Source organism: Choristoneura fumiferana, chromosome 19 (assembly GCF_025370935.1).
Source record: "Choristoneura fumiferana chromosome 19, NRCan_CFum_1, whole genome shotgun sequence".
Classification (NCBI taxonomy): Eukaryota; Metazoa; Arthropoda; class Insecta; order Lepidoptera; family Tortricidae; genus Choristoneura; species Choristoneura fumiferana.
Window position 1 is genome coordinate 11,786,567 of NC_133490.1, and position 11,937 is coordinate 11,798,503.

At 39.8% G+C, this 11,937-nt stretch overlaps 1 protein-coding gene across 1 annotated transcript; it reads right to left on the minus strand.

Moving 5' to 3' along the window:
* Positions 1 to 1,408: 1,408 nt before the first annotated feature.
* LOC141438629 (talin-2-like) lies at positions 1,409 to 10,151 on the minus strand. The gene is made up of 6 exons (XM_074102493.1): positions 9,971 to 10,151; positions 5,127 to 5,269; positions 3,619 to 3,768; positions 2,790 to 2,893; positions 2,209 to 2,341; positions 1,409 to 1,608 (listed from the first exon to the last, which is right to left on the minus strand). The coding sequence occupies exons 2-6, from the start codon at positions 5,260 to 5,262 to the stop codon at positions 1,409 to 1,411; spliced, it is 723 nt and encodes a 240-aa protein (XP_073958594.1). The 5' UTR covers positions 5,263 to 5,269; positions 9,971 to 10,151.
* Between the last annotated feature and the right edge of the window lie 1,786 nt (positions 10,152 to 11,937).

An 11,937-nucleotide genomic window follows, 5' to 3' on the forward strand; every position in this document is an offset into this window, starting at 1 on the left:
TTTATCGCTTGAACACAAAGTGACGCGGAAAACCTCTGTAGCGCATCTGGCCGCTTGCAGACGAACACTATTCAAAATGATTGAGTATCTTTTGTTTTTTTCCGTCACTTCCCTCACTTTCGGCAAGGCGTAGCCGAAATTAGATCTCTTGCAAATAAACCAAATTTACTCCGGGATAACATACGATTTTGCCGTACTACTTGTGTTAATAGAGCTACCACTAACGCGCGTATTGCCTTGACCTTTGAATTTTTTTTCTTGTAAATATACTTTGTGAAACCGAAATTTGATGGGTTTTTTAAGCAAACAGTAAGAGCCCGTTCCCACTTGTCGGGTGTCGGATCCGTTTTGAGTCGGATGTCGGACCTTTCTATAGAAAATCGTGTCGGGAAAGTGTGAATAGCTTCATATAAAATGTTCTGCCACTGGAACATCCGATTACAATCTGGGCCCGACATCCGACAAGTGGGAACCAGCTCTAAAGCAGAGTATTTGATTCCAGCTCTTTCCTGCTTCATCTACCTTTTTTGCTCTACCATCGGTCCGATCTGTATCGAAGCAGATCTCCGGCGAAGACTGAAGCCCTGCTGGACGCTTCGAGGCTTCCAATTACCCTGCCCTGTTTCCCTACCTATCTAAAAAAATCAGGCTAGAGTTTTTTACCTTATATTCAACAGCAGTTCTGTTTGAATCAATTTATATACTTACATAAAACCAAAACCATGCATTTATAGCCTAAGATCAATATAAATACTTAAGCAACGCTTAAAGTACGAAAAGTTGTTGAAGTCAATGATACGAAATTATACGAAGTTGGTACCGCTCACTATGTTAAACCAATAATTACTAGATTTAATAGTACATTGTGTCTTAAGGGCGGTAAATAAGGAATTACGAACGAGAGTCTATTAGAAGCCCGAAGTCGAAGACTGAGGGCTTTAATGAGTCGATGTTCGTAATTCTAGTACCGTAAAATTGTATATTTGTAAAAGAAAAACTAATATTTTTTCAAAAATTGCCGATACCGCTGGCTGCGCTCTTGGCAGCGCTCTGCAGAATGTGCATGGCGTGCGTGTGCAGCGCGCGCACGGAGCAGCAGCACGCCATGCAGTAACAAACTCATTTACCGACCTTGGGCTTCATGACATGAAAATTAGTACGGGCATGACTCATTTACCGACCACGGGTTTCATGACAAGCACATTAAGGTCGAGGGTTTTATTTGGGGGGTTGCAACCAAGGTAGCCTGCATGTTACGACACTGTTTACGAGCAAGTGTGATGAAAAGCTATAACTGTATGCCAACTGATTCACGTAACAAACTAACAAACAACTGTCTGCGGCTTCATCAATTTGCTGCGAAACGAAAATCTGCTAATAGTTAGGAAACATGAGGTACCCTTAGTATTCACTTACCCTGGTCCTCCGTGACCGGATGCCGGCCGTGCAGCACGGCGTCCCTGGCCTGCACGTACAGCAGGTTGAGCTGCACGGGGTCCCGCGCGTCCACCTTGCGGTCCGAGTAGAACAGACGCCGCTTGAGCAGCAGGGTCTCTGTGCCCGCCACGGAGCTCTCCCGGAGGGTCTTGCGCTGGTCCAGCCATTCCACTGCAAATAGTATTCGGTTTAACGACTGGATTCTCTAGCTCTAGCAGCTAAGTGCTCTAGCTTAATTAATTATCAACGGTATTACGGTACAGTCAACGTCATAAATAACTGATCACTTTTGTACCTTGTCACTTTAATGTCATGTTTGAAAAGCCATACGAAATTGTGTAACGACTGAAAGCGGCAAGGTACAGACATGATCACTTATACCCGAGGCTTCGCATGTCAAATGAAATTACGGGATTTTACTAAACTCCCGTGGAAATTCCGAAAAATTACGTCGTCTATATTATTACATTTTAAAACAGTACCAAATTGCATGACTCTACACCCAGCGAGATTTTTTTTTCCAATGCCGAGTAGCCAATGAGTTATTCCAGATGTTCAGCTGTCTTTATACTAAATTTCATCCAAATCCGTTAAGCCGTTTTGGCGTGAAGAAGCTATCCTCACAAACTTTCGCATTTACGTCCGATCCGATGTGATAACGTATGATGAAAGCTCTCAAGGGGGATAGCGCCAATAGAATGCTCAGAAAAAAAAATAGGACACGTTACTTTGTAACAGAAACTCTGAAAGAAGCTCTGAACTGGCTCATACCGTTGTCATCTGTCTTGAGTTTCTTGCTGAGCTCCTGCATGGCCGCGTCCTTCTCTCGCGGCTTGGCTTTCCTCTTCAGCGTGAGGGTGCCTGTCGCGGGCGCCTCCTGCTCCATCGGCTGGTCTTCACGGCACTGCAGACAAAATAATTATCCAATTAAACTACTACACATGGGTAACTGGTCGGTCGTTTTTCTTAGTTACAGAAAATCACAGTAATGAAAATCTGTACACGTAGAGAGAAAGAGAGATGTGCGGAAATAATTAATCACATGAGTTGATATCCATGTCACGTTGTCGCATTGCAAAGGCAGCGCGACAAATATTTTCGTTTCAATCAAAGTGCTACAATGACGAAATGAAATCAAAAATGAAAAAAAAATCATGAAATGCTACAATCGAACTGAACATTCGTATCTGATTCATGTATCAGGATGGCACTTTTTAATAATCATTGCCAAAAGTATGGGATGTCAACAACGCATAAGTAGAACAAAGATTCCGCCCTGGTACATACATGATTCAGTTTGTTCGATTATAAGTAGATTTTTTTTCCAAAGTAAGCTTGTCTAAAAAGCTTACCAGCCCATACTCTTCATAGTTGGTGATTCCAAGCCTACTGCACACTGCCAGCATCAGGTCTTCCACAGGCTGCCTCTCGTCCACTTGCATCGTCTTTAAGGAACCTAGCAAACAGAAAAATGGTGTTTCATACGTACCTAACATAATGAAGGGGAACGTTGGATGGGTCTGATTTAGGCAGTAAGCTTACTGAAATCAAACTGATTGCTTTGGACCAGAGGCCGTACTGCCATGTGCTGTAAGTTTTTGCGATAGTGAATAAATGTTTCTCTCTTTCTTTCATATTGCCTATCGTTTCTGACGCTCGCGATCGCAATCAAATGAGAAATTTCGCATAGAAAAACTCACTCAGGCCTCAGGGGTCTTATTGCCTACTGTACTTTTATATTATTACTAGCTTTTGCCCGCGGCTTCGCCCACGTGGAATCCGGGAACTCTGCATTTTTCCGCGATAAAAAGTAGCCTATGTCACTCTCTGGCCCATAAACTCTATGACAAAAATCACGTCGATCCGTCGCTCCGTTTCGAAGCATACAAACAAACATACAAACACACACTTTCGCATTTATAATATTAGTATGGATGGATGGATGGATTATTTTATGTCAATATTTAGGTAAATAACATATGTTTTAGGGCAATTGAAACAAAGGTTTCTTGGGAAGCCGGTGAACCTGTCCAGAAAAATTCTGTTTTTTAACAATCTGCCATTAAAATGGGGAGTAAAGGACATCAAATCGAATGATACCTCGAAGGACTGACAGAAAATCCCTATAGTTTACTGGACACATTTTTTTTATATTTATCTCTTTTTTATTCTAAAACTGACCATCCAGCATCCTAATCCGTAAGGTCCGCACCCGGCAGCGGTAGTGGAGACTGTCGCCGTCTTTGATTAGATAGTAGTCCAGCCTCCTGTGGTCTTCCAGCCAGATGCCGGACAGGTCGTCATCAGCTGACGTCAGGAACAGGCCGTACTCTGCAATAAGCGAACACCGTGTTAGTTATGAGGACGATGAAGTTTGAAAAATATCTGGCGAAGAGGTTAAAACAATAGAACCCAAGAATGACACTATTTTTGCTCACGGATGTCCCGTACCGAGAAACTTCAAGGCACTATACGCCGAAGTGGTAAAAACAATGGCATTAGTGCGAACGAGGGGCAAATACAATAGTACATTGTGTCTTAAGGGCGGTAAATAAGGAATTACGAACGAGAGTCTATTAGAAGCCCGAAGTCGAAGACTGAGGGCTTTAATAAGTCGATGTTCGTAATTCTAGTACCGCCCGTACGACATACAATGTTTTTCATCACATTTGCGAGTAATTTTTTTATTTGTAAAAGAAAAAATATAATTGTTCCAAATATTGGCGATACCTTAGGCTGCGCTCTTGGCAGCGCTGCATGCCCTCCCCCTCCCTCAGCATGTGCCTGAGCCGCGTGTGCATGTGGTCCTGCAGCAGCGCGCGCAGCACCATCAGTACGGGCACTGACTCATTTACCGACCTTGGGCTTCATGACAAGACAATGTGTACGCGCAATGACTCATGCGACCGACCGCGGGTTTCATGACAAGCACATTAAGGTCGAGGGTTTTATTTGGGGGGTTGCAACCAAGGTAGCATGCATGTTACGACACTGTTTACGAGCAAGTGCGATGAAAATACACAAAACATCCCCTTGGTTCCCAACTACCTACTACAAGAGGTAGTAATAAGATGAAGTACAGTACCCGGCCACAAAGATTGCACATTCGTAGAGCGTTGTCACACATTACTTTAGTGACTTTTGTCAGTCGTTGTACAGGTGCAATAGAGCACGGACGCATTTAGTTGAAAATATATAATAAAGAGTTGTTGAAACTTTCTAAAACTTAAAATTGTACGACGGCATCTTTAGGAAAAAGAGGGAACTATCCTTTTTCTAGTAGTTGCAACAGCTCTCTATAGATATCCAAAGTTTACATGTCATTAATTTGACATAAACTAAATTAAGTCCATATGTGCAGTTTTTATTTGATATAATCATTGTATTCATTGTATTTATCATACAATGATTGATGGACGGTGGCCAGTGTTCGGAAATCTTTGTGAACAGCCAATTGTCTTTTTCCGAAGACCAATGTGTCATCTTTGTCGCCGGGTACTGTAAGATACTGAGGATTTTTTCCAGTTATATCAAAACTAGAACCCATTGAAAAACAATGAAAAACTCCTTATCATCTCGTGATGAGTGCTTCACCATTACGAGTAGGACAATAAGGGTTTTTCGACAGGCGAAATATCATTAGATGGCGTTAGTATCGTATACTTAAACAACCAACTTGACCAACCGACCTTCCCCCTTAGCGTCCGTAAGCACCTTCTCCGCAACCGCCCGCGTCGCGTCCGCGACGGTGGCGCCGCTCGGGAACTTCATCGTGCGCGTGACCGCGCCATCCTCGAGGATGATCTTCAGGGATAGTGACGGCATCTCTTATCTGACCAAACACGAAAAAAATAGTTTCATTGAACTAAAAAAATAATTTGTTGACCTAAAACAAATACGTATTTTGTTCACCCGCGACCTTATACGTTAGCTACGTTTATTTAAGAATTGTGTGTTCATGCAGTTCTACCACCTGCACACTAAAAATACACACAAATCACACAAACCCAACAATACCACCACCACTCTACACCGACGCGTCTCTAACTCAACCAGAGCTCATCTTCAGAGCATCACAACCATTCACCATGCTACCAGATACCAGATGCTAGATATCTAATATCTCTAACGCATACTTTCATATGTTTGCCCTCAATCGGATACCAGGGAGTGGTTGAAATATAAATTGTAAAATTCCACGACTTACAAACATACATTTGTATATGTGAAGTTAACCAAGAGCTTTTATTAAATAGTTTTAATTCAAATGAGGATAAATTAATATTGATTAACTTAGCTGTCTACTTAGAACCGTTCGCAACCTAGCCTATTATGATGGTATTTCCCGTTATAAAATGATTTGTGTCTGATAAGGAACACAACAGGGTTGTTATCAAAAACCAAATGTTTCCTGGGCTGTTTTAGCCACTTAACTTACAAACTTGAAGTATCTTATGCCCTGTTCATATTATTCCAGTAAAATCGTGCCAGTAGCGGTACATCGTGGGGTCACAATCCAAACGTGTTACACAAGATCGATCGAGCACCGCAGTGCCATGCTAGTACCCTTAGTGTAAGTTTTCTGTTACAAAATACGTCTCGATCGCGTTCGCGTTAAAATCTCAATTTATATGGAAACACGAACAGCGCCTCTAGTGGAACGTTTGCGATGTTCGTGTTTCTATACAAATTGAGATTTTAACGCGAACGCGATCGAGACGTATTTTGTAACAGAAAACTTACAATAGGGGCACTGGAACGGTTTTACTGGAAAAATGTGTACCGGGCATTAAAAACGTGGAGTGCAATTCTACTTTATAAAGAAGAATATCAAATGCAAAAATTATATCACGAATACTTAGATAATATCCAAGCGGCAAAAAATCTGGTCCTCAAATGTATACAGAAATAGGTAATTTTGTATGGAGAGTGGACCAAATTTTGTGCCGCTGAGTGTATTTAAGCTACGGCTACGCGACTGTACTACACCTCTATCTAATCCTAACATTAAGTTACTATCACGTCAATCATTTGTTTGCCAAATAAACCTCAACCAATCAGAAAACTGTGGTGTACGCTTAACGTCACTAGCTGTTACTCCAATGTATGAATAAAGAGAGTATAAAATATCTATTAGTCGCCGGACGGTGGACGGCGGCTGGGCGGTGTTCTCTATTCATTGCGCGGCCGAGATGATCGCCGCACAGTGTTTACCTAGCAGCACGCAATGAACAGAGAACACGCTCGCTGCGCCGCTGCCCTATATGTTTGAACCCCCATTATTGGGGCGGAACACACATGACATGTACTTATGTAATATTTCTTCTGACATGTGTAATATTTATAACAACTGTGTATGTTCCTGCGAAATAAATAATTTCAATTTCAATTTCAATTAGTTAGTTGAATTTTACATTGTCACTATACCGGGTGTGTTTGTTTGTTTGTTTGTTTATGCTCTTTATTGCACAAAAAGGAAACACAAAAAGGTCACATGAAAAAAATAAAGTAAAAAGTAAGTGTGTGCCTGTAATACGAGCAAATAATTAAAACTTAGATCGTACACGTCAAACTGAACAACATTAGTTCAGCGACTTTTAATTTTTTTTTTGTTTTTTTTTTATATTTATTACACTTTAAAGTTTATTCGAAGAAGCAAAATGTTTGATATTTGAAGCGTGACAGGCGACGTCAGTTGGGTTCTAGGATGGCGTACATTGAATTTACGATTAAGTTTGTTAGAAAAAAAAAAAGTTAAGTTTGGTTTTAATTAAGTGGGACCATGATGATCCAATTACCGGTGATCTATATAGAGCCTCTATTTTTAATATTATCCCCGGTTCTGGGCCCCACGCTGTACACTTATGCGATTGGTCGAATTTATAAAAACGCACCTTAATCTAGGTACTCTAGTAATACCTAGAGGAGTGAACGGAATCAAGGTGAAAATTGCACACTTGTTCCAAACCAGCGCTTTCTTAATCGACTACCTACAAGCACCGACAACACACCATCTAGATACCATTAAGGTCAGTACAGACGAACTGCATTCAAAATGGACTTAGGGCTTACAATACAATACATTAACTCTTTATTGCACACCAATACAGTAAACAGTACAGAGAAAACAAGTATATACATAGAGATTTTCTAAGGTAAGCAATAGGCGGCCTTATCGCTTCAGAGCGATCTCTTCCAGGCAACCTTTACAATGGACAGAAATAAGGAATACATTTTAGCAGGTGGTGCAATTTACAGTAGATTAGAGCTGTATCAAGAATACATAAAACTAACACATACAATACACATACACAACAAATCAAAACAGATAGATAGGTAGTAACCATAACAACACATAAATAAGCTAACTATAACATTCATACGCAAGATGACAGGTAGTGCTCCCTAAGCATAGACCTAAAGATAGGCAAGACTTTGCGCGCCTCAAGTCATCGGTAGGGAGTTCCACAACCGAGTGGCCTGGACAGTTGTAAGAATAAACATAGAATTTAGAGTTTGAAAGTGGGACAGTAAGAGAAGTTCTGAGAGCAACGAACAGAAGTAACATAGCTAAATCGCTCTTGAGGTAGCAAGGAGTGCAGGGTTAAAGAGAATGCCGTAGAGAAGATGAGAATGTGAGAGTTTCGGCGAAAGCGGATGGGGAGCCACCTGAGCTGTGATCGGAAATTAGAACATGATCATATTTACGTAGGCCAAATATGAACCGAATGCAGATTTTGAATTCGCTCAAGTTTATTCAAGTGCTCTCTAAAAGATCGGGATAACAAATGTCAGCGTAATCGAAAATAGGGTGCAGTAAAGTCTGTGCAAGCGCAACCTTGGTAGCAAATGGAAAGAAATTCTGAAGGCGTCTTAGGATCCATCGCAGCAAACACCTTCCTGCTAATCTCACATACATATGGAGTCCATGACAGAGTGCGGTCCAAGATAACACCCAGATTTTTACCTGATCGGCAAATGGTATCAGAACTCCGTCGAAAAATACAGATGGCAAAGATACAAAGTCAACCCTTGGGATAAGTTTCGAGCTGCCAACAATAATGACTTGGGTCTTGCTTATTTGGGTATTGCTGGCTTATTCTTTCTTCAAAGGCCGGCAACAAACCAATGACTCTCCTTGAGTTGTTAGTACTCATAGGCGATGGTGATTATTTCCCATCGGACCCACATACTCGTTCGCAGCCTAAAAAAAGTTGCAACTGCCGATCGCCTAGGGCACTATGCAATTTTACGGGATAAACACTATATCCTATTTCCTTCCCCGGGACCAAAACTAATGTAAAGGTAAGTATCCAACGAACCAACAGACTTACAAACTTTCGCATTCGATATCAGTATATAAGTTAGTAACCGCTTGATAACTTCAGTTTCGAGCACTTACGTGAACCTTGCACATAACTGACCTACCTCAGTCTGTCGCCAGAATGATAAACTTGCAATAAGCCTAAAGGTCGTTTCCCCCATTTACTTGGGTCAATGCCCTCAGAACAAATAATAACAGAAATATTATCACTGCTACTTCTCTTGCTACAACTGTACCAGGTTGTTGTTTCTTTCTTTCTATTTGATTTTAGAAAAACATAAAAATTAAGTTAAAAATAACAGTCATGTTATTATGAGCCATAATAGGTACCTATATACCTAGTAACAATCTATTTTTTGAGCAATAAATGCGTTTAAACCAAGCTGGAATGATAATATAAAGTACCTGGGCGACTGAGCCTCGTTCGGGCTAAAATTCGATAACAAGCGTTTTCCCAGAGATAAGATCAAGCTAGATCGATTTTTCATTTATGAAAACCCTTACATACCAAATTTGATCGAAATCGTTGGAGCCGTTTCTGAGATCCCCGAAATATTTATACAAGAACAGCTCGTCTAAAGGTATTAGATATATTAGATAGATAGATAGATACGGTAACATGGCTTTTTAAACAAATAAAAGCGCCTTTATGCTATACCCTGGTGTTGCAGATTTTTATGGGCGGTGGTGATCTCTTACCATCAGGAGACTCACTTGCTCGTTTGCCCTCCAGTCGAATAAAAGAAAGAAGAAAAGATGCTTTTAGCACGCATATTTGTATTCCTTTCATTTTATTTTGTGTCACTGCCTTACCCCTGTTGTTTTCAAACACGACATATCAATAAATAACGATTAGAATAATATTCTTTAAATTATCGAACTCAGAATGTTGCCAGATCGTTATTCAACTCAACCAACTTAGTAAGATTAAAAACCCCCCGACAATGTCATTTTAAAGTTCAATATCTGAAAAATAACGAAAAACCACCGCAAGGAACGCTTCACGTAAAAAGACCGCGTAAAAATCGTTCCATTCGTTTAAAAGCTACGATGCCACAGACACACAGACAGATAACCTTAGCGTCAAATTCATAACACCCCTCTTTTTGCGTCGAGGTTTCAAAATAACATTAGACCTCTAGAGGATATCTTCATTTCTACACAACGTACAATAAAACATAAAACTTTAAACAAAAACCGGTTCCATACCTTTTTAAATCTGGCAACACAACACAATCACTGTGTATCCAACAACAATAAATCACACACGCTGTTTATCTCACGTATATTAACTTAAACGTATTAACTTAATATATATGTAACTACGGGCCCAGTGGTCTATACTATACGAGTGCTCTCTTGGTACTAAGAAACATATGATAAATCCAGGATGAAGCGGCCACTGGTGACTAAGCCCGCCATAGTATGACTGTCTCGGTAACATATACTATACTACGTCATTTATAGCTGAGGCATGAGGTTAAGGCGGTGTAGCGGTCAGATTTTTTTGTGATTGGACGTTGATGTTTGGTAAGTAAAGTAACGAATAACTGGTATTTACGCTGTTATATGTTGAGATATAGAGTAGTTGTGTACCCTGAGGTGCATACTATGTTTACTCGAAGTAGAGTCGGACAATACAATACAATACAATACAATACAATAACTCTTTATTGCACACCAATACAGTACACAGTACAGAGAAAACAAGTATATACATAGAGATACATACATATATATCGGACGTACATATGAGGGTTCAAACTATTTTTACGATATTTAATAGAACTGTTCACCATAGAAAAATTAAATACAGAAAACAAATAGATAAGATGGCGCTATCCCTGAAGGGATCTCTGCTACCTTTGAGTGGTAGAGAAGAGCAACCTATTAGGGATCGACAAAAAGAGAAGATCGAAGATCGGAGATCGAAGGTTGCCTGGAAGAGATCGCTCTGAAGCGATAAGGCCGCCTGTTGCTTGCCTCAGAAAGTCTCTGTGTATATACCTGTGTGTACTGCTTACTTTGTTGGTGTGCAATAAACAGTTATTGTATTGTATTGTATTGTAGAGCTTACCTACAAATAATTATCAACACTTGAATATATTATACACATCTAAAACTTTAACATGCCTAATAACTGCGAGTAAACATAAAATAAATAAATATGTACACATACCTACTTATACATACAAATATATGTACAATACATAAATGACAAAAGTATAATTCATTAAGAGTCACCCACGCCAAACGGCGCGAGCGTTTTGTACCTCACCCCCGCGACCCCTCGAGATAGATCGCGTGCAACCGCGATTTTTCGTAGGCGTTATCTGACAGCGACGCGTTTTCGCGCGCAGCGCGGCGAAATACGTACCGCTAAAGTTTTTTCAGAAATATCAAAACGATCGTTTGTTATGGAGTTGTATTGAATACGTCATAGACTGACTGCTATGACAAGGCTATGACGTTACAATTTCCACGTTCAAACTGATTCAATTTTATGTACTTAGGTACTAAGGTAATTCGTTTTTATTAACTTGAAAATCGCCAAAATTACGAAAAATGTGAAAATTCGGTTAATATGAGTATTTTCAAAGCTGCATTCCAATACAATACAATGACTCTTTATTGTACTCCGGTCTGAGTGGAGAGCCTTGGGAGAGCCTATATGTCCAGCAGTTGGACTTTCGGGTGACACAATACTAAAGTTCACCTAACTTTTATTTTCTTAGTACACTTTAATTTAACTATGGCCTATGAAATACACCTACATTTCTAAAAGTGTATTAGTAATTTCTTGCTAGAGAAATACCTATATCAAAATATTAAAATTAAGCAAGATATATTCTCAAAATGTAGACAAAACTGAAGATAACTTATAATACCTATACTCATTTAGTAGGTATACACTAAAATATGGATCAATTTGCAGATAGGTATCGATTTTTTATTGAAAACCAAAAACCTCATTTTGCTTCGTACAGTCGGCTAAAACATTCAAAGGACATAACATTGCCTGGCGGGCAATTTTTCAATCACAAGTGGACATTATATTGAGTAAAATTACCCACGTTTATAATTTATAAAGCACTTACGTTACAAACTTAAATTTTAATAATCACAAATTAAACATTTACTTGCTCTGATAACTGTTATTTTTTATATGTGTTTAT

Coding starts and splice junctions, on each gene's coding strand:
- LOC141438629 (XM_074102493.1), bottom strand. CDS start 5,262: ATGCCGTCACTATCCCTGAAGATCATCCTCGAGGATGGCGCGGTCACG. Junction 2,894..3,618: donor ACGGATTAGGATGCTGGATG/GTCAGTTTTAGA, acceptor TCTGTTTGCTAG/GTTCCTTAAAGACGATGCAA. Junction 1,609..2,208: donor ACTCAAGACAGATGACAACG/GTATGAGCCAGT, acceptor TACTATTTGCAG/TGGAATGGCTGGACCAGCGC.